The sequence below is a fragment of the Aotus nancymaae genome, unplaced genomic scaffold (assembly GCF_030222135.1).
Source record: "Aotus nancymaae isolate 86718 unplaced genomic scaffold, 86718_ANA_hifiasm-v0.15.2.pri h1tg000064l_1, whole genome shotgun sequence".
Taxonomy (NCBI): Eukaryota; Metazoa; Chordata; class Mammalia; order Primates; family Aotidae; genus Aotus; species Aotus nancymaae.
The window spans coordinates 24,219,026-24,240,976 of NW_026988479.1; the positions used below are offsets into that span (position 1 = coordinate 24,219,026).

The 21,951-nt window shown below is 48.7% G+C and overlaps 1 protein-coding gene across 3 annotated transcripts in view; it reads left to right on the forward strand.

Annotated features, from left to right (window-relative positions):
- The window catches only part of ABLIM3 (actin binding LIM protein family member 3), a 119,239-nt gene that overhangs the window by 95,030 nt on the left and 2,258 nt on the right, over positions 1–21,951 (forward strand). Inside the window, exons 10-22 of one of the 3 annotated variants that reach the window (XM_012454416.3) lie at positions 1,861–2,016; positions 3,638–3,667; positions 4,148–4,277; positions 5,046–5,144; positions 6,538–6,585; positions 8,920–9,054; positions 10,508–10,569; positions 11,792–11,939; positions 13,539–13,568; positions 14,167–14,225; positions 15,043–15,103; positions 15,882–15,889; positions 16,438–16,518. In XM_012454416.3, the coding sequence (XP_012309839.1) occupies positions 1,861–2,016; positions 3,638–3,667; positions 4,148–4,277; positions 5,046–5,144; positions 6,538–6,585; positions 8,920–9,054; positions 10,508–10,569; positions 11,792–11,939; positions 13,539–13,568; positions 14,167–14,225; positions 15,043–15,103; positions 15,882–15,889; positions 16,438–16,518 (1,047 nt within the window). Of the gene's footprint in view, positions 1–1,860; positions 2,017–3,637; positions 3,668–4,147; positions 4,278–5,045; positions 5,145–6,537; positions 6,586–8,919; positions 9,055–10,507; positions 10,570–11,791; positions 11,940–13,538; positions 13,569–14,166; positions 14,226–15,042; positions 15,104–15,881; positions 16,519–21,951 lie in introns of all 3 variants that reach the window. The other 2 variants (XR_010338785.1, XR_010338786.1) reach the window with 2 other exon arrangements.

Consider the following 21,951-nt stretch of genomic DNA (forward strand, 5'->3'; position numbering starts at 1 on the left):
GTTTGGAAGATGCCAAGAGCTCTCAAGGTCAAGATCTAACACCCGGGACAAAAGGCAACAATTACTTCAGCAGGTGGACTCTCAGCTAATAAAGGCTCCCTTTACCCATACACTCCCAGAATTGGTGCAGATGTGGGTATCTGTACCAGGCAGGCTCTGGCAGAAATCAGGTGGCCTACCTCAAAGAGTTCAACTGAGGAGGGTTTCATGATGGAGGTGTGGGCAGGGTTAAGTGGACCCACAGAAGATAGTGAGGTATCCAGGGACTACAGCAGCATGACGTTGTTACCACGCTGGACCTAAAGAGACAAGGGAAGGGAACAGCATTACCAAAGCTGGCAAAAGCTGGGGAAGCCCAGCCTCCAGATAGAGTTGGGCCCAGCCCACAGCCAGGCAGGAAGGTTGCCAGGGGAATAAGTGTGCCAGCCTCTCTCTCCATTCACCCTCTAGTCTCTGCTGGTGCATCCCATTGGCTAAACCCAACTGAAAGCCAGAAAGAAAAAGAAACTTGATGCAGCCCAGTTGGTGTTCAGGGCTCAGATCCAGGCAAGGAAGGGTGAACACTGGGGTCTAGGGGCAACGGAGAATAAGCAGCATGAGAATAAGCAACACTGCCCTAATTGCTGTGCTGATGGGGCAGGGATAGAATAGTGGAAGGGCCTTGGTAGGTTTTTTAAATAGTACAGCTTATAAGGTATTTATGAATGTCACTCCCTATAAAGTAGTCTTGGCCCTCAGACTGTACCTGGCTCCAATGACATTGGGAGAACATTATTAGACTAATACAGTCTCTGGATTCTCTATCTAGCAGGCTCTGTCATAATTTACAGTACCTCAGGACCTTGCAAGACAGATCCTGGTTAATCATAGCAAACACCAGGTCACAGAGGGAACAGCTGGAGGACATGGTCATGGAAAGGACATGGCTTCAGGAGCCATGAGACATGGGCTGTCACCTGCAAGGGGAAGCTATATTTCAATCTATGCAGCTCTAGAGGGCTGAACGCTGCCAAAGTCAAGCAGAAGGTAGAGGCTCATTTCAGTTCAATGGAAGGAGCAGCTTTCTGAGGGCAGGCTTCTGGTGGTGTAAGACAGTGAACTCCCTGTCCCAAGAAGACAGGAGAGGCTGCTGAAGAGGGCACGCTCTCTGTTTGGAAATTTGGGTTCTTGCAACTTATTAGCTATGTAGCCTTGGGCAAGTTAATTGATTTTTCTGTGCCTCTGGTTGCTTATTCAAAATGAGGATAATGTTAGTGCCTACTACTAGAGTTGTGAGTTGTATGGCTGAATTGAGATAATCTATAAAGGGACTTGGTACAGAGCCTGGCTTATAATAAGTGCTCACCAAATGTTAGCTAGTGTTATACTATCATGATTATTTTTGTCTTTACAATCTTCATCTTCTTCTTCAAGGATGCTGTGAATTGGGATGTCCTCACTCTGTGGGACTGGAAGGCAGTCAGCACCTAGGCTGTGTAGTTCAGGCTGAATTCAAACTTATTAGCTTAGTGGTGCAAATTTTATAACCTTTTGAGCCTCCGTTTCCTCAGCTGGAAAATAGAAATGATATTGACATTTACTTCACAGAGGCATTACAACGTCTAGAGGAGATAATTCTTGCAAAGCACAGGGCCTCACAAACAATATGTGCTCAGTAAATGTTAGCCCTGTTGGAATGGATGGCCTCTAAGACCACTGTTATTCTAGCATTCTACTATTCTTCAATTGGATCCTAATCTTTTGTTTTTAGTGGAAACGGGAGACGCTCGTTCCTTCTGCATCTTGTTTTTGTTTCCTCTCTCCATTCCCTTTTCCCTCTTATCTTTCTATTCCTTTCCTGTCGGTTTCCCTCTTCCCTAGGCTAAAGTGGATAATGAGATCCTTAATTACAAAGACCTGGCGGCTCTCCCCAAGGTTAAGTCCATCTACGAGGTACAACGCCCCGACCTCATTTCCTATGAGCCTCATTCCAGATACACGTCCGACGAGATGCTGGAGAGATGTGGCTATGGAGAGGTATCGCACCTTGCCCTTCTCTCTGGGGCTGCTGTAGGAAAGGAAGTTCCACCGGGGTCCCCAGTCCTCTCCATCACAGACTGTTTGTCCTCCACAATGCTGGCTCCCAGACTCTTCTAAACGGGGATTTAAGACCAGTATTTTTAAAATGAAGAGATCAAAATTTGGCTTTCTGGCTTCTGTTGAAAAATCAGAGCTGACAACATTAAGCCTATATTTCCACCATCTGGAGATGGGTAGCAGCACCCCCTATAGACAGGACACGAGCTTCTCATTCTCCCCAGCTGCCCCACTCCCTGTTAATCCCAGCATTGAATCTGAGAGCCGTGACCATTTATTACTCAAGCTGTCGTATTTCTTGTCCTGTAGGAATTTTTCATGTACTCAGCCCAAGGCGCTCATCTCCTGCCAGGCTCAATGGCCATTTAGGTTTATAATCCCTGATTAGGCATGTTCTCTGGTTTTCGCACCTGGCCTTTAGTCTCAGCGTCTCTTCCCTTGAAGAGACACTTTTATGAAGACTCAGTTAACAGATGGCTTTTGAAATAATTAAATGGTTGGTAATAAGAGAAAGTGTTCTCTGGAGATGGCAGGGGGTGGAGGGCAGAATTACTCTGGAGGTCCTGCCAGTCTATATCCTAGAAGATTTCTAACCTTATCCCAGGCCCCTTGAGTTAATTTGGGGCAGCAGAAGCCTGTCCTGGTGGGCAGGGACCCAGGTTCTTGTCCCAGCTCCACCATAACTAGCCCTGTGACCTCAGGCAAGTCCCCTTCCTCTCTAAGGGATTTGGGTTCCATTTGTTTGAGGAGCCTAATGCTGAGATTCTCTGGTTTCTGGCCCCTAAAATGGACCAGGAGCAGAGGATCAAGTGTTTAGTAGAAGCCACTTATCCTTCAGTTAGAGATGGCAAACCAGGTCCCACCACAAGTTGCAGCCAGCCCTCAGATTTGTTTTGTTTCACTCACAAAGTGCCTTTTGAAAATGAAAACTAGTTGTCAACATGTAAACACTGGGAGATATCACATAAGAATCTGCATTTCTGACTTTCTTGGAAAATTAAGATGCTGTGTAAATGCTGGGCAGGCATTCCAGCCACTGGAGCTGAGGAACCGCTGCCCTCTTGAGTGGAGACATCCTGTCTCCAGCTGCTGCACCAGCCACCAGCTCAACTCCCTCGTTGATGGCAGCAGCCTAGCCCCTGCTTAGCCATGTATTTGGGTGCCCTGCGCTGGGCATTGTCCTCATGAACTGCAGAGGGGTCATGAACCAGTAGAGAGACAGGAAAGTGTGCTGACAATAGCCCTGAGCGTGCAGTAGAGAAGCCTGGGTCCAAGTCAAGTCCCTGCCACTTCTGCCCTGAGCGGCCCTGAGCCTTCGCATTCCCTCTCTGGGCCTTGGTTTTTCCCTTCCTAAAAGGCGGGCATAATCTTGAGGTTTTCTGCCTCTATCAGCAGTCTGACCCTCTGGAGTTCCCAGCGAGACTGTTATCTGGAGAGGGGTACCAAGGGGATGCTGCAGGCCTTCTTTGCTGAGATGTCTAACCATGCTCTGTCCTTTTTTCGTGCTCCTCTCATTCCTTCTGCTGGTTCCACAACTGCCTTTAAACTCTTCACTTCTAAGTCGCTGGGAACATTATCTCCCTACTCCCAGGTAATTCAGGTGATAGAGAATTAAGCTGATATAAAATTGTGCTCCTTTATGCTGACCTCACCCATCCCCAGCCACCCCCAAGTTGTATGAGCCCTTGCCCAAGGTGCTCCCCGCAAGCAGGGGAGCACTGGAGAGACTGACTCGGGTGCATGTTGCAGAGGAAGTGGCAGTGCGTAAAGGATGGAAATATGCCCTTCCTGCCCAGAGATGGCCTCCCTCAGGCTCCTGGGATCCCTGGTCAGGATTCCAAGGATTGACCCATGGATTCCATTCAAGGGCCTGCAAGTGATAGGGGAAAGCCCTGGAAATTCCCTGCCGTCTTCCTCGGGCTGTGTGGGTAACTCAGGGAGAGGGGTCGCTGTATTCATGCCTCAACCCCTGGAATCCCAGATTCCATGTCATGCCCTCCTGCCTGCTAGACCCTCGGGCCACAGGCCGACTTAATGGCCAGCCTTGCTCACAGCCCATTTCCTCCCCCAGGACATCTACGAGAACCTGGACCTCCGGCAGAGACGGGCCTCCAGCCCGGGGTACATAGACTCCCCCACCTACAACCGGCAGGGCATGTCCCCCACCTTCTCCCGCTCACCTCACCACTACTACCGCTCTGGTAAGGAAGTGGGAAGCCCTGAAGGGAGAGGAAGAGGCGGGGAGACAAGGCAGTGACTTGGGGTCCCTGCTGCAAAGAGCACAAGGCTCCCCCAAGATCTCTGTCACAGTGTAGCCCTCTAGAGATCTATGCCCCCCCAGGTGACCAGCTGGGCCTCTCTGAGTCCCTGAGATGGCAGAGAGATGGAGGAGGGTGTGGTACTGAGAAGCAGCAGGAAGGTGGGTGGTGAGCTTCCAGGAGAGGGGGCTGGCAGGTGGCCCTGTGGCCCTGGCTGGAAGAATACTCCGCCATCCTCATGCCCTGCACCATCCAGAGGGCAGAACCAAGAGACCCGAAATGCGGGTATGGACTGGCCTTCACCTGAGGGCCAATCCAGTCAGGCCATCCACACTCACCTGAGGTTGGGGGTGAAGCCAGCACTTGGATGGAGGAAAAGAGCAATTAAGGGAGGGTCTGGAACGGGGAGGTTCGGGGATGGCTAAGAGGGACAAACTAAGATGTCTTCCTGGAGCTGGATAGAGTTGATCTTTACACCTCACCAAACCTGACATTGGGATCAAGCCAGGAAGCAAGGTCAAGCTTGTTTCTGCCGACGTGGTGCATGAGAGCACACGCTGCTTCCGCCCCGGAGCCTGAGCACGCTGGGACACCCCAGCCCATCCCCATCCCTGCTGTCATCACCTCACCGCTTCCTTAACTGCCACTGCGTTAATGCTTGTTTTCTCTATGCCTCTGTTTTCTCTGGGGACCACTGCCTGCGTGCTCCAGGGCCCGAGAGTGGCCGGAGCTCTCCATACCATAGCCAATTAGATGTGAGGTCCTCCACTCCAACCTCTTACCAGGCTCCCAAGCACTTTCACATCCCAGGTAGGCACTGCCAGCCCGGATTCCTGGGATGGATGCATGCTCCATGGGGACAGGTGCCTGAGTCGCCCACTCCATGCCACACAGGCACCAAGAAGCTGGTTCCTGAGGGACCCTCCCTAACCAACCACCTGCACCAACTCTGTCCTCCAGCCCCAACACACCCACAGGCTTCAGTTCATCCACTTGACAGAACCAATCTCCATTAGGACCTCAAAGAAGCAGTCTAGGGGAGAAAAGAGGTGGGAGCTCGAGTGAGATGCCTTGAATGTCTGAGGGCTGTGAGGTGCACAGGAGGAGCACACAGCGGTGAAGGCCACAGGCTTTAGCTTCAAAGCTCTTGGGATGGAATCTGATGCAGCTGCTTATAAACTCGTGACTGTGGGCCAGTTACTTGGCCTCCCAAGCCTCTGTTATTCCTTCTGTACCATCAAGCACTGTTCTGGGCCCAGAGCTTGCAGCTGTGCTCAACCCAGCCCAGATCCTGCCTTGGTGATATTTGGTATTTATGTACTAATATAGGGAAAGAGATAATAAATGAGTAAACAAATACATAGAGGATAATTTCAGGTAATGATAGGTGCCATAAAAATAAATGAAACAGGCCATCCTGAGAGATGACAGGTCTGAGAGAGGCCAGGCTAGATGGGGCAGTCAGGAGCAGCTTCTTGGAGGAGGTAACATTAAAGCTGAAAGATGAGAAGGAGCCAGCTTGTGAAGAAGCCAAGGAAAGACATCCCAGGCAGAGGAAACAGCACTATAATGTCATGTGATGCAGGTCACGATAGGAACTGAGAGGAAGACGGGGGCTAGATGACCGACGAGGTGTGGTTTGGACAAGGTCTCCCTCTGAGTCACAGCAGAGCCAGTCCTGGACCTCAGTCTCCTGACACCAAGCTCAGTTTTTCACTCCCCACTCACTTTCCCCTCAAGAGCTCATGCTGCTGTTTCATCTACACCTTCCTCAACTGCCCTAGATGGATCCCATCCTGTCTGTCTTTGAGGGAGGGGGAGGGGGGCAAGCTGAAATTCGGCTGCAGCATCCTCGGGATTTTCACATGGAATGAGGGTGGAGGCAGTGGACACCTTCCTGCATGGGGTTCTGCTGAGCACACACACCCCTGTGGCTGCATGCTCACCCTTCAAGCCCCAGGTCCCTTCCTCAGCACCACTTGGATCCATCCATTCCTCTCCCCGCACCTTACTTGGAACCTGTTGAGATGAGGTTGGAAGTTCAACTTTGGAAGAGGAAGTCACCAGGGGAAAGATAGTGGCCCCTTGGAAAAAGTTGTTGCCCATCTCTCTCTTCTGAGATCAACTGACCAAGTACTGTCTCCTTTTCTCCTATCTCTCTCTCTCTCCCCTCCCCACTGTCCCTTCCTGGTCTGTCTGGCAGCTGGAGACAGTAACATCTACCGGAAACCCCCGATCTACAAACGGCATGGTATGATCACAGGCAGATAGGGCTTGGCCACACAAGGAGAGGGGGAGGGTAACCATCTATGCAGATGGCCCTGCACAGGCCACCGGGAGCCACAAAACACAGGGCTGCATCTTGGTCTTTCTTGTTGACTACCCCATTACACAAGGTGACATTTAGGAGGAGTTTGGTGTCATTTCAAAAGAACAAAGGACTCATGTCCCCTCCATTCTTTCCCACCACCTTTTCAATCTCTCCCTTACCTGCTGTCTGGCATCCTAAGTTCCATGACTGGTAAAATCTTTGTAAAATGCACATACCCCAGGAAAGTCACACTCCAAGGTGTTAATATTCAAAATATTCATTAGAATAACACGGAATGCATACAGATTCCTGGGCCCCACCCCAGACTTACCGAATTCGAATTTTGTATTTGTAACAGTTTCTCCAAGTGATTCTGATGCTTAGCCCAGCTTGGGAACCCCTGCTCTAAGTTGTTCTCAGTCACAGTCTCCTGAGAGTGGATGGAGACTTGCAGAGATGTAGATGAGTAAGGAGTAAGGAGCAGAGGGCCACTTTCTTCTTTCGTTCATTCATTGATTGAGTGTTTCTCAAAAAATGGTCTATGGACCATCTGCACCTGAGAGACATTTAAAAGGTGAATTTCCTGGCCCCTTCCTTGCCCCAGACTCCCTTAATTATAAATATTGAGAATGTGGACTAAGAATCTGCACTATAACTGGCTTTGTGCATGATTCCTACCTGCACTTATTGTGAGAACCACCAAGTCATTCATCACTAACACCACTTGTTCATTTTTGTGCAAAGCACTTACTAAGCCTTGATTGAACAAGCACATCCCTTCCATTGAAGCTGCAGAGGAGCAGCTGCCACCCTGTGCACCCTCACTTGCTTAAGGGTCTAGCTGGATAACCAAGGGAAGCCCAGGATCAGTGGAGCTTGGAGATGAGGGAAGCAGTCCTGCACCAGGTTCTGAACTAATTCGCTGGTGGAGGGGGCAGTACAAGTTTAAACAGTGGCTCTGGGTGCCTAAGATTCTACAGTTTAGACAGACAGCCTTGGTTCCAGAGGGGGCTGAGCAGGGAGTCCAAGGTGAGTCTGTGAGCATGTGCACATGTACACCAGCCCGTGAAGGACACACCATGTCCCCTGAGTAGCCATAGAAAGGCACAAACCTGACAAAAGTAGTTTGGCTTTCTACCTAGAAGAGGCCCCCAGATCACAAGCTTCTCAAGACTTCATGGGATTTTCCAGGTGGGCCCTGAGGGGTGGCACTAAAGCAGATTCAAGAGGAGTCTGGGGTGGAGGTGGGTTGGGCTTGGAAAAGAGGGCAGAGGAAAAAGCTAAATGCAGTCAGCCAGGAGGCGCTTCCCAGGACCCCAGTCAAAGAGAAGAATTTGGAAGCTTTGGAAGCAAGTGCTGTTGTGGGGGTTGTATAGTCTGGGCTAGCTGAAGCTGATCCCACCACCCACTGCCACTCTGGCTCCACAGAGCATAGAGCTTGTCCCTAAAGCTTCCTGTAGCTGACCATGGGAAATGGTCGTGCAGCCACACACACTTCCCCAGCCCCTCTCTCTCTGCCCTACCAGCCTGTCACCCACGTTTGGGCCACTAGAAGTCACTGCTCTGTAAGTAGTTGTGACCACAGTGGGTCTTGCTGGTCACCCCTGTCCTGGGCTTACTTCAGGTAGAAGCTTAAAGCTGGATGGCACCTGAGCCAGCAGACCAATTCTGACTGTTGCAGATGAGGAAAGTGAGGCAGAGATGTTAGGAACTGCCCAGTGTTACAACTGAGTAAAGAGGCAGAGCTGGGACCAGAACCCAGCTTTGCTGAGTCCCTGTCTAGCACTCCCTCCTTCAGGCCATATAGTCCCTGAACAGAATGTGGCATCTCAGGTTGTGAGAAATTATGGAGTTCAAATTCATAACAAGGCAGGCTTCTAAAGGGCTAGGAAGGTAAGGGCTGGGGCTCACCTGGAGCCTGTCGAGTCTTGTTTGAAGAGCCACGCCCTTAAAGGTCACTCGAACAAACCTGGGAATCCATGGAATGTGCTGGAGAGAGAGCCCTGGGTCTGATCCAGTTCTGGTGCTCACGTGCTGTGTGGTCTTCAGCAAGCCCCTTCCCCTCTCTAGTGCTCCGATTACTAAATACAAAATGAGGGTTTGGCCCCAGTGCTTTTCCAGCTCTGATGCTCCATGTCCCATCCTAACAGAGAGCCCTGACCTTGAAGTGGCCTCACTCCCCTGCTCTGGAGCCTGGTATGAATAAGAAAAGGGTACACAGTCCCAGCAAGGACATTCTGCCTTCCTGAAGTACTCTCCTTGGGTCCTTTGCAGGTGATTTGTCTACAGCAACCAAGAGCAAAACAAGTGAAGACATCAGCCAGGCTTCCAAGTACAGTCCCGCCTACTCGCCAGACCCCTACTATGCTTCGGAGTCTGAGTACTGGACCTACCATGGGTCCCCCAAAGGTAGCACCCCCATAGGAGCCTGGGGCCAGGACCCTATCACCTACACCAAGGACACAGGTGTTCAGAACAGTTGCCCATTCCTTTATACAATCATTCTGAATCAGAGTGCTTAGAGGGTTTGTAACTGAGGGTGTTTATTCATTCAACAAATATGTATTAAACGCTGGCTATGGACCCTCACAATACACTGGGGAGCAAAGCAGACCAGGTCCCTGCCCTTGTGGAGAAGACGTGGGTCCCAGCCATGAGACGGAGGTGATGCACAGAAGGTAGGAGAGCTGATGGCAGGGGCCTGCTGTCCAGCCTGAAGATGACAAAAGCTTCTCACATGCAGCCACTCAGCTGCCAGTGGGAGGGTGGCAAGGACGTAACACAGCAGAGAGTGTTGAAATACCTCTGCAAAGATCCAAGATGTGAGGGAGGCTTCCATCGGAGGAAAGGAAAGGCCGTCCACTTAAACCTTGAACTCAGAGAGGAAGAGAAGCAGTAGAGGTGAGGGAGGAGGTCCCCTGGGGTTTTGTGGACTGAGGTAAGGATTTTGTTTTTATCCTAAGCAGTGAGTGGCATGATCACATTTGTACTTTTGAGAGACCACTTTGGCTGTAGGGTAAAAAATGGTTTGGAAGATGGAGAAAGAGAGTATGTGGGGAGATGGAAAGCTCCTGTAGGCACCCTGGTAAGGGGTCTTAGTGGTCCTCAGATCCCACCTTACCCAATCAGGCAACCCAAGCTGTTCCTCTCAAGTATGGGGGGATAGTTTCATCAAGATCCACTCTGATTCACCATCTTTACTAATTGAATGTCCATTCTGAGCAAAGCTTCATGGAAGCTCAGAGATGACTCTTTGGGGTGGGGTACAGTGGCTCATGCCCATAATCCGAGCACTTTGGGAGACCAAGGTGGGAAGATCACTTGAGCCTGGGAAATTGAGACCAGCCTAGATAACATAGCTAGACTTTGTCTCTACAAAAAAATTTTTTTAATTCTTTGGGCATAATGGTGTACTCCTGTAGTCCCAGCAACATGGGAGGCTGAGGCAGGAGGATCCCTTGAGCCCAGGGGCTTGAGGCTGCAATGAGCCATGATCACACCACTACACTCTAGCCTGGGTGACAGAGTGAGCCCTTGTGTCACAAATTTAAAAATTTAATGAAAGGATGACTCTCCTGTTACACTCGAAGAAGTCTTCATTTAGAAAAGGAGGTAAGACACAAATACAACTATAACCAAGTGGGCACTGATCCGTCCCCACGGGAGATGAGTGTTCAGAGGCCACAAAGGCAGCAGAGACCACTTTCAGCTGATACGGAAGTTAGCTTAGACGAGACTGTTTCCACTGAAAAATAAGATTAAAAACAATGAAAAGTGGCTTTTCTTTTTCAAAAAAAAAATGCCTTAAGCCAGGCTGAGTGGGGCGCACATACTGGAGCTGGTCTTATCTGTCTTTTGACAGTGCCCCGAGCCAGAAGGTTCTCATCTGGAGAGGAGGATGATTTTGACCGCAGCATGCACAAGGTGAGTAGGCTACACCACTGAATAAGATGTTTACATCACTGAGGATCACATTTGCAAGTGACAACAAACAAATTCAAGCCCGCTATGACAGAAAAAAGAAATGCATAGCTTTTTGCATAACTGAAAAATCAAATGGTAGAATTAGCTTAAAGTATGACTAGATCCAACTGCTCAAAAACAGCCATAGGAAATTCGTCTCTTCTCTTGTGGGGCTTGCCTCTGCACTGGCTTCATGCTCAGGCAAGCTATTTTCACATAATAGCAAGCAGATGCTTGCGACCCTTGTTCATGGCTGGTGAAACCCTTGTTCCAGCCCCTGTGGAAAACAATTTCGTGGTTCCTCAAAAGTTAAACATAAATTGCCATATGATCCAGCAATTGCACTCCTAGATATATACCCAGAAGGATTGAAAACAGGACTTAAACAAATACATATACACCCATATTCGTGGCAGCACTATTCACAACGGCTAAAATATGGAAACAATACAAATGTCTACCAGCTCATGAAGAGATAAACAAAATATGGTATGTCCATACAGTGGGATATTATTCAGCCATAAAAAGAAATGAAGTAATGATACGTGTCACAATGTGGATGAACCTTGAAAACGTTATGCTTCATAAAAGAGGTCAGACACAAGGTCACGTATTATGTGATTACATTTCCATGAAATGTGCAGAATAGGCAAATCCAGAGAAACAGAACATAGCTTGGTGGTTACCAGGGTGGGGGAGAGTGGAATGGGGAGTGACTGCTTCATGGGCATAAGATCTCCTTTGGGGGTAACGATGGTGTTTCCAAACAAGAGAGAGGTGGTGGTTGCACAACATCATGAATATACTAAATGCCGCTGAATCGTTTCCTTTAAAATGGTTAATTTGAAGTCATGTAATTTTCACCTCAGTTAAAGAGAAAGAGATGGCTATCTGCCCATTGTTGAATCAATCACTGTGTCGGGACAATGGGATCCTGTCACTGGCCAGGACTGCTCTTTTGTGCCCACCACCAGACCCCCATCCAGACCACAGGACAACTTGTGGAAGACCAGATGAGGTTCCAATGGGAAATATGGGTGCCACAAGGAGGGAGAGATGCTGGGAAGGCAAACGTGACAGCAGGCTGCTGTAGAGGATGCGCGCCTCAGCCTTGCCAAGCCCGTTCCATCTCAGGGTCCTTTGTTTTCCTTCTAACTTCATCTTGCTCTTCCCCCACCCTCAGCTCCAGAGTGGAATTGGCCGGCTGATTCTGAAGGAAGAGATGAAGGCCCGGTCGAGCTCCTATGCAGACCCCTGGACCCCTCCCCGGAGCTCCACCAGCAGCCGGGAGGCCCTGCACACATCTGGCTATGAGATGTCCCTCAATGGCTGTAAGCGCTGCTCTGGAAGCCCAGTGGGGCGGGGACACCCCTGACTACCAGTGTCAGCTGTTCACGCTGAGCCAGGCTCCCCTCAGGCACAGCCCATGCCTCCTCTCTTCTTCCTCACAGCAGCCCTGGGGGGAAGGGGTGCCCTTATCACCCTACATATACAGATGGGGAGTGAGGGCACAGAACCCTTTAGTGACTTGCCCAAGATTACTCAACTTATCAGTAATGGAGCTTGCTTAATCAGCTTCCCTGCCTGTTTTTATAAATTAGGTTCTTTTGGAACATAGCCAGCCCAGTCTCAATCCCCTGGGCTAATGAAAGAATCAGAAGAGACTGGCCACAAAGGTTACCCCCAAACCCTACATTCCCCATTCTGGGAGCTTCATCGAGGTCTAGAATACAGATTTGGGAAGGGGCTGTATGGGGCACCATGTAAGACCATGCTCTGCCCTGAGTAGTCACTCCCATTTCTTTGGGGCATCTGAAGCTCTGACTTACAATCAGATTCACTGTAAAGAAAAATGTCTTATAATCATCAGAATGGCTCAAAGATGCAAGGGATGGCCTCCTGAGGTAGTGAGCCTACCAAGACTTAAAGTAATACAAGCAGGGGCTTTATTCAAACACTTCTCGAAAGTCTCATTGCAAGTTCCTCCCTATTCCTGGACACATACACATACACACATACTCTATCCGCCTCCTCCTTTTCTTACTACTGTGGGATGCAGTCCTGCCAGGAAATCTCATCTCAGATCAATACTTGATGGCTAATAAAATGCATCATTTATTATACTTCTGTGTGCCAGGCATTTGTAGGTACGTTAACACTCCCGGTAGAGCTGCAAGGTAGAGGGATTATCATCACCCACTTTATTGATGAGAGAACTGAGGTTAAGTCACTTGCTCCATGTCAAAAGCCAGTAAGTGACTGAGCCAGGATCAGACCCAAGTTGGAATAGCCCCAAGGCCACGAGCTCTTCCCTCTTTCCCCTGCTACACCTTGACTCTCAGTTAGATTGAAGATGATCGTGTTGGTGGCAATAATGACAAGGGCGGTTTTATGGAGTGTTATAGATGTGTCAGGCACTATGCTAAGTATCTTACTGTGTTGTGTCACATATTCTTCACAATAATCCTATAAAGGAGACACTAGCACTCCCCATTTTACAGATGAGAAAACCGACCTCGATTAACTAAATTGTCTGAGATTAAATAACTACTAATGGCAGAGTCAAGATGAACTGCCGAGCCTGTTTCCCTGCCTGACCACTGAGGGCTAGTGTTTTCAGACCCTGCCTCTGGGCTCTGTGCAGTGCTGTTTGAAATTCGACCCTCTTCAACCACACCTGTGCAACAAAAATCACAGAGCACCTGCCTCGTGCCAGCTGCCAGACTAGTAGCTGGGCAGGGGAGGGAGATGGGGTGCAAGTGCAACAGCTGAAAACTGACCAGTGAGGAAGGAGGGGCTGATGGAGGCCTCTTTTCCCAGCCAGCCAGGGGGACTGGGTATGGAAGCCATATCTCTTTGTCCCCATGAACTGTCTCCACCATGTTCATCTGTCTTCGTGAGCAATGACCTTCAGCTTTTCTCTCCTGCAGCTCCTCGGTCACACTACCTGGCTGACAGTGGTAAGTTCTGTCTGCCCTACCTTCAGCCCATCATGTCCCATGAGGAACAGAACTGTGTCAGCTGCAGTTCTCCACAGCTCTAATGACCATACAGTGTCAATGTCCCAGCATACTCCTGACCTCTAATAGTCCACCCCATTGTATTTGTCAGACTGTGGGTCTCCATGTGGGGTTCTAGAACTAGGACTGACATCCCAACAGGTGGTCCCGGAGAGAAAGAAAGTGCACACACCTCTTCCACCCACCTGGGAGCCTTCCGACCTGGATTCTGAGCTTGACTTCAATTCCAGAGCCTTTGTTTAGAGCCAGCCTGTGGCCAGGACACAGGGGTCTATCACAGGAAGATAGAGGTGTGCAGGTCGAGGATAGAAGAGTGTGTGAGTGGGTGCCTTGGACGAATACCTAGAATTCTGCTAAAGTGCCCCCTGAGACAGTCAAGTTGCAAATCTGGAGAGCATCAGGAGAAGTTGGTGGCCTCTGGCCTCCACCCCTTCCTACAAGGTTGGGAGCAATATTGGCCATTGGTGGCCAGATGACCTTGGGGAGAGGGACCCATGGCTTCAGGCTCCTGGTAATTGCTCTGGCTCCTTCTTTTCAGATCCTCTCATCTCCAAATCTGCCTCCCTGCCTGCCTACAGAAGAAATGGGCTGCACAGGGTAAGAAGCTGTGCTGCGGGGTGAGGGGGACATTGTCCCCAAAATGCTAATAAATCCAATATCAGACCTGGGCAAAGGTCCTGGGGTTAGTGATGGGTTAACCGAAATAAATGCATGGCAATGACTTGCTTCCCTCCCTGGTGACCCTTTAGTGAAAAGAGGCTTGGGAACAATTAGTACTTATTGGGTGATAACTCTGTGCCAGGGACTGAGCTAAACACTTTGCAAGCACTAATTCATTTTGCCTTCACAACCCAAAGAGGTAGTTACTATCATTTACCCTACTTTGTTATGCAGAAATAGAAGCACATAGAAGTGAGGTGACTTACCCTCACTCTTTCACAAGAAGTGATAGAGCCAGGATTCAAGCCCAGGTCAGCTGGCCCCACAGCCCACCCCCAACTGCTATGCCCCACTGGCCTCTAACATGGCCTGTAAATTTTCTGAGCTCCCTGAGCGTGGTGCTATGGAAAAAGAAAGATGATGAGCAGGATGAGGGCTGAGAGTCATGGAAGGAGCAACTTGCAATTTCCAACAGGGTTGTCAGGGCAAATCTAGAAAAAGGGATATTTAAACAATGAAAGAAAGCATGAAGTGAAATTCACCAAGTAAATGGATATATATTGAGTATCCACTGTATGCCGGGACAAAGCACAGGGATATAGCAGCAAGTTAAGTTTCCCCAACTTGAGATGGAGGCTGCTGAGAGGGCCTTAGGTCTCACAAGCGCCAGTCCATTTTCTGGAGATAGGTGAGTGCTTCAGGAAGGCAGAGGTGAGCTTAACTCAGGCCAGCCCTGGCTCTGTCTCTTCTGTAGACGCCCAGCGCAGACCTCTTCCACTACGACAGCATGAACGCGGTCAACTGGGGCATGCGAGGTGAGTGCAGGCCTGCAGGGGGTCTGCAGGGGAGGGGCTTCAGACATACCACTCAAAACTGCTGTTTGATCCTCAGCAAATGATGGTTACAGATTCTGTCCCCACGCTGGGCTGTGTCCAACCCCGAGTTCTTACTCCCTTTCACTTCGTACTCCCTCCCTTTTCCCCTGCTTTTCCCTCATCCTCTCAAGTCCTGGCCTTGGGTGATCTCCAGGCCACCTGTCCCATCTGGGTTCCCAGAGCCATCACACAGTGCTGCTCTCCTCTCCCTGGACTGTGGAGCAAGGGTTGCCTGCCAACCCTGGTGAAGGGAAGCACTCAGAGCCAAATGCACACTGTTCCCAGTAAGAATTCCATGAGCTTCGTGCTGTCTGCCAGTGATACTTTCATACTGACCTCGACCAGCTCCTACAAAGAAGCTCTGGCAGAAGGGGCCCACATCAGAACCTCGGAGGATTCCCCACAGAAGACAGAGGATCTTGCCCATGTGTTTCAGATTGCAGATTCTTCTAATCTCTATTCTAAATATCTCAAAGGCTGTTTTTTCCTTAGAAGCATTTCAAGATCAGCCCAATCCCTATCTTCAGCCTTCCACTGTGCTCACACCAGCCTTGATTATCCTTCAGGGTGAATTCAGCAAGGACAGGGTCTCTGGTGGTGAAGAGGAGGAGACAATGGAGGCCAGAACCCCTGAGAGAGTAGGGCAGAGGCCCATGTAGTGATGCAAAGCAAAGACTGATGGGTTCCATTCTGTATGTGTCTCTTTTTCTCTCTGCAGAGTACAAGGTAAAGGATATGCATAGACCCTGGGGGTCTCCAGGATTCTTGGAGCCAGTATACTGGGGATCAGCAGGAAGATGACGGCACTGTCTATGCAGGGAAGGGAACGTAGATAGATAACCCCAAGGGTCCTTTCAAGACCAAGATTTCCCGTCCCTCCTTGGCTCACCTTCCCTGAATCCTGCCCTAGGTCTCTTGCCTACTGAAATCACATACCCTCCCTGGGCTTCAGAGACACTCTGGTGGCTTGCCAGTCACCAAATATTAGACACTTACATTTGGGAGGTCATGTGCCTATATTATTCCATGGGCGCATGGCAAATACCTCCAAGCCTATTCCTAGCAGTATTAGGGGACTCTGTGGAGCCTTACCTTTTGAGAGAAGGTCTCTTAAGGCTTCTGGGCAACCCCAAGGAGGACAGATCCAGCCCTTCCTCTAGACTTAATTTCTGGCCCTTTCTGGATAGAACAGAGAGACCAGACACAAAACATACCTGAAAGGAACAAGCCCACCACCCTCACCCAAGCTGGAGACCACCCCCCTTTCTCCTTAGATCTACCCTTATGAACTGCTGCTGGTGACTACAAGAGGAAGAAACCGACTGCCCAAGGATGTAGACCGAACCCGTTTAGAGGTAAGAGTCTAGAAAACTGAGCCGGAGCTCTTGGGTTGGAAGAAATTTCAGAAATTGCTTGGTCTAACCCAGCTCAAGAAGGCTGAGTGAAATGAGTGGCTTTAAGATCACACAGCTTTTTGAAAAAGCAGGAACTTGAGCCAGTTTCCTCAGCCCAAAACTTCCCCATGCTGTTCCCCAAAATTGCCCCTTGCTATTCCCCAAAAAACTGCCCCATGCTGTTCTTTGCTGCCTCCTCTTCAATTCAGCTAGCGTCTGTGGTGCACAGAGACAGTAACTCCTCAACTAGGGCTGATGCTTCTGCAGAATTGCAGGAGAACTATATTTGCTCCCTGCCCACAAGGGGCCCTCAGTCTCAGGATTGTGCAGAAAACTAGTGTTTGTGATGGCAGACAGGGCAAGGCAGCATTATGTAGAAGGAACAAAAGCATAAATAAGTCTCAAGTCAAACTCCCAGGGTTCAAACTCTGATTCTGCCATCACTAGGTGGGCAGCTTTAGCCAAGTGACAACCTCACTGAAACTTGGTTTTCTTTTCTGTAAAGTGAGGGTGATGGATTGGTGTGCTTTTCTCATGCTGCCAACAGAGGTGAGTGAGCCAATACCCATAAATCCCTTAGCACAGAATCTGGCAATGTACTGAGTATGAAGTGCCCAATGAACATTAGATTACTGTCATCTAGGGAAGACCACTAAGGCCTGAGGTGGTCAACACAGGTTTGCAGGAAAAGGAAGGGTGTAGATGGACTTAGAAGACAAGTAGAGTTTGGGATTAATGGAGACAGAGAGGAGAACAGCATAAACAAAGGTGCAGAGGTGGGTCTGAACATGGTGCCAGGCGTTCGAGCAGTCCAGACCACCTGCTGTGGAGTTCCAGTCCCTGGCCTCCTCTGGTGCTGGAGCACACTCTGATCCTTACAGCCTGGTGCCTCTCCCTGCCTCTCCCTCTCCCTAGAATGTCTGTATTAGTCTGTTCTCATGCAGCTAATAGATACCTGAAGCTGGGTAATTTATAAAGAAAAAAAGGTTTTATGGTCTCGTTGTTCCACATGACTGGGGAGGCCTCATAATCATGGTGGAAGGCGAAGGAGGAGTAAAGTCACATCTTACATGGCAGCAGGCAAGAGAGCATGTGCAGGGGAACTGCCCTTTAGAAAACCATCAGATCTCATGAGACTTATCACTACCAGGAGAACAGTATATGCCCCCAAGACTCACTATCTCCACCTGGCCCCATCCCTCACAGGTGGGGATTATTACAATTCAAGGTGAGATTTGGGTGGGGACACAGCCAAACCATATCAATGTCCTTCCCATCTCACCAGCATCCTTGCTTCTCAGTGCCCCACACTAGTAATCTCTGTGCCCCAAAACCTCCTCCAACCCTCCTCCAGGAGGGGTCACTCCCCTTGTCCTCTGGCCTCCTCCAGCCTTCTATCCAAAGTACATCAAGCACCTCTCACTCTCCTGTGTATCAGATCATAGATGTATCCATTTCCTCTGCCTGACCCTGAGTTTCTTAGGGGCAAACATTGTCTGTTCTCCCACAGGGTCTGGGCTGGGAGAAGTGTCAGGAAACGTTTGTGGGATTGAGTGCAGGCTTCTGAAAGAGGAGGCTCAGCACTCCTCGGGAAGAGCATATGAGCTTCCCTTGACTTGATGGCATGGAATTGGCCCAGGGTAGAGGGTTGGGGCAGAAAGAAGGGAATGCGCGTGAGCCAGGAAGCTTTGCGAGTCCTTCTAGCTCTAGCACGCTGGGTTAGCACCCCGAGAAGCAGGTGATTCTACTCACATTTTAACAAAGGCTTCCTCCTTTCACTGTCTCCAAATGAGAGTGACCACCAGTGCTGAAGGGGACAGCTCCCAGGGCAGCTCAGTGAAGCCGGTTTTCAGGGATGGAAACATTCTTCAGAATCACCCGACATCAGAATTATCCGACATCAGAATCACCCGCATAGCTTTGTAAAAATAACATAGAGAGGCCCCACCCCAGATCAATTCAATCACAATTTTAGGAAAGAGAAAGAGCTCAGGCATCAGAACGTTTTTAAAGTGCCCAGCAATGTTTAAAATATAGCCTGGGCTGAGGTACATGGGCTAAAGACACGGCCCCGGCCTCCTGCACTAGTTCCAGGAGGAGACTGAAGAAGGAAAACCGTGACCCTGTCCTCAAGGAGCTCAGAGAATAGATATTCATTCATCCAACAAATATTTATTGAATCATCCTCACCTTACAGAGGAGAAAATAGAAGTTCATCAAGGCTGTCATGTGGCTAAATCTGATCACTTAGTGATGACAGAATCAGTTTGAACCGAGGGAGCTTAACTTGAGACTTGCTTATCTACACAGTGCTGCCTCCCCTCTCTTCCCCCATTACAAGCATTAATTTTATGTACAATCCTGAGACTGTGGACCCCTGAGGGCAGGAAGCAAATCTAGCTCTCCTCCTATGCCCCCAGAAGCATGCAGGTACTGTTTGAGGTGCTTGCAATATATCAATGAACAAAACAGGAGACCCCTGCCCTCTTGGAACTTACATTCTTGTGTGAGGAGACACAAGATGTGTCTCTTTTAGTTGTGCAATATTGCTGACACAAAGAAAAAAAGAAATGGCACCATGTGTTAGAAGGTAATAAGTGCTAAGGAAAAGAGTAAAAGGAGAGAAGAGAAGGGGATTTGCAGTTTTAAATAGCATCATCGGAGTTGGTCTCATCAGATGCATGACATTTAAGCGAAGACTCGAAGCAGTTGAGGGAGTTGTGCATGCTTTTATAAGAAGGAAGAACTTTCTGGGCAGAGGGAACAGCCAATGTTGAGACCCTGATGCAGGAGTGAGCTTGTTGTGTTTGACCATAGCAGAAGGTGAGTGTGTCTAGGATCATATGCACACAAAAAAGATGAGGAGGAGAAGATGAAGTCAAAGGAAACTCGGAGCAGATCACACGATGTAAGAGGTGCATGAAAAGATCACCATGATCATGAGAGTGACCAGACTGAGTGCTTTTCTGTGTGCCCCTGAGTGCTGAGCACAGGACCTGTATCTGCTCATTCACCCATGATCTGCTCATCATTCATGATGCAGACACTAGGATGCTCCTATTTTCCAGAAAAGGAAACTGAAGTTCAGGAGGAGTCAGGTAACTTGTCCATGGTCACATGGCCATATCTCCCTGGCTCTAAGAGATGCACTCTTAACCTTCCTGCTTTAACACCTTTCTGTGGCAAATGTCAGATGGACAGTAGTAACATTAGGGGCCTTGAGAACTGGAGGGAGAAAGGAGGCCCCAGCTCACCCCTAGAGAAGATAAGCCCTGGTCTCCTTCCAATGTGTCCTACTGTGAACACATTTGAGGTTGAGTCTACTATTCCTTTATATCAAGCCGCATAACAAAGACTTTTGAACATGGTGGAGAAACTCCACTAGAAAATCAATACTGACTATCACTCTCCAACAACAATAACAAATTATTCCAAAGTGCAGTTTCCCTCAGTCTTTACCATGGAAGGAGCAGAGATGGGATCTCTCCTATCCAAGATGTCTTTCATCACTCACTTGAGTAGCACAAACATGGACAAGTCAATGGTACAGAGAAAGAGGCGGGGTCTTACGGGTCTAACAAGCAAATGTGATGTGTGGGCATTGCCTGGGTTCTAGTTCAGACATACCAACTGCGAAAAGACATTTTCAAGACAGGAACTTTGTAATGGACAGGTATCGGGGAATTCTGAGGAATTCTTGTTAAATTTTCTTGGGTTAGTTCATGGCGTTGTGTAACCACAATGTGAGAAAACGTCCAGTGTGTTTTGAGATACATTCTGAAGTGCATAGGAATAAACTGACCCAATGTCTAGGCTTTGCTTTAAAATATTTCAGCAAATAAAATAGATAAATGAAGCAAATGTGGAAAACCTCACGATTACTGGATCTGGATAATGGACATGGGCTTTGTCCTATTTTCTCTCTTTTGTGTAGTTTTGGCATTTTTTCATAATAGAAAGACTTACTTATGAATTTTTTTAACAGGGCTAAGAGGGGCAGTGAGAATGTAATGCATTTTGCCTAGACATTGGTCCCAGCTCTACTACTTCAAAAATTATTGACCAAAAATTATCAATATTACCTTTGCTTGAAATTCTGAAGGTATGGTGAAAATGTTAGTTCACATTGCCAGGCCCAGTGGCTCATGCCTGTAATCCCAGCACTTTGAGAGGCTGACGAGGGCAGAATGCCTGAGCTCAGGAGTTCAAGACCAGCCTGGGCAATATGGTGAAACCCCGTCTTTACTAAAATACAAAAAATTAGCCCAGCATGGTGGTGCAGGCCTGTAGTCCCAGCTACTTGGGAGACTGAGGCAGGAGAATCGGGTGAACCCAGGAGGCGGAGGTTGCAGTGAGCTGAGATTGTGCCACTACACTCCAGCCTAGGTGACAAAGCAAAACTCTGTCTCAAGAAAAAAAGAAATTCACAGTGACAATAAGCCAGAGAACTGGCTAATTATTGTGTGGTCACATACATAATTTTCAATGAATCTCCTTCAGTACCCAGTTAGCTCACGTAATTGCTACCAACAAGCCAGCTCAGGTGAATCCATTAAGTTTGCAGGCAGTGTATATGCATATATTTCTCTTTTTAAACTTAATTTTACATTTCATTTTGAAAAATATTATGCCCTCCAGGAAAGTTGCAAGAATAGTAAAATGAACATCCATCTACCCTTCACTGAATACACCAATTGTTAACAGTTTGCCACATTTTAACTGCTGTATATTTCTAACTAAAAGCTCTTGACAATGAATCACACATTTAAAGCTGCTTAGAAGGGAGGAAGGAAAGGAGGCCAAAAAGAGGGGAAATCTACTATGGAATGCAGACAAGGGCTTGATTATAAAGTATATTTGTTTTCATATCACAAAAAGATAAAAGGATATTTTGGTGTTTCAAAAATTATGAGCAGTAATTTTTTTCATTGACTTGCCTGATGAACAGCTTTCCAGATCATTTGTTAAAACATAAGTAAGAGGAAATATCCCCTAAAAGCTTGGACATGCCTCCTTTTTCTTTCAAAGGGGAGTGGGATAGCATGAAGCCGCACACACTTCCAGATACAAATGCATGAAGCAGGCATGCATAAAGGGGAGGGGTCAAGAAGGGGCACCAAGGGGTGTGTAGTGGAAGCAGAAGTCCCACTTGAGTCATGCGGAGGGGAGGCCTCTTCAGCCAGATCAGCTCCAGAGTCCTCCCTGGGGAAGCGTTCATTCCCATATTCACCCATTCAACAAGTATTCATCACACATGCCCCTGGCTCAGACACCGTGCAAGGCACAAGGTGGGAAGGAACATGCAGCGCCCACTGCTGCCTCCGCCTGCCCCCGCATCTTCCATCCTCATGCTGCTCTCTCTCTCTGTCCCCCACCCTCGCCCGCCCCACCTCC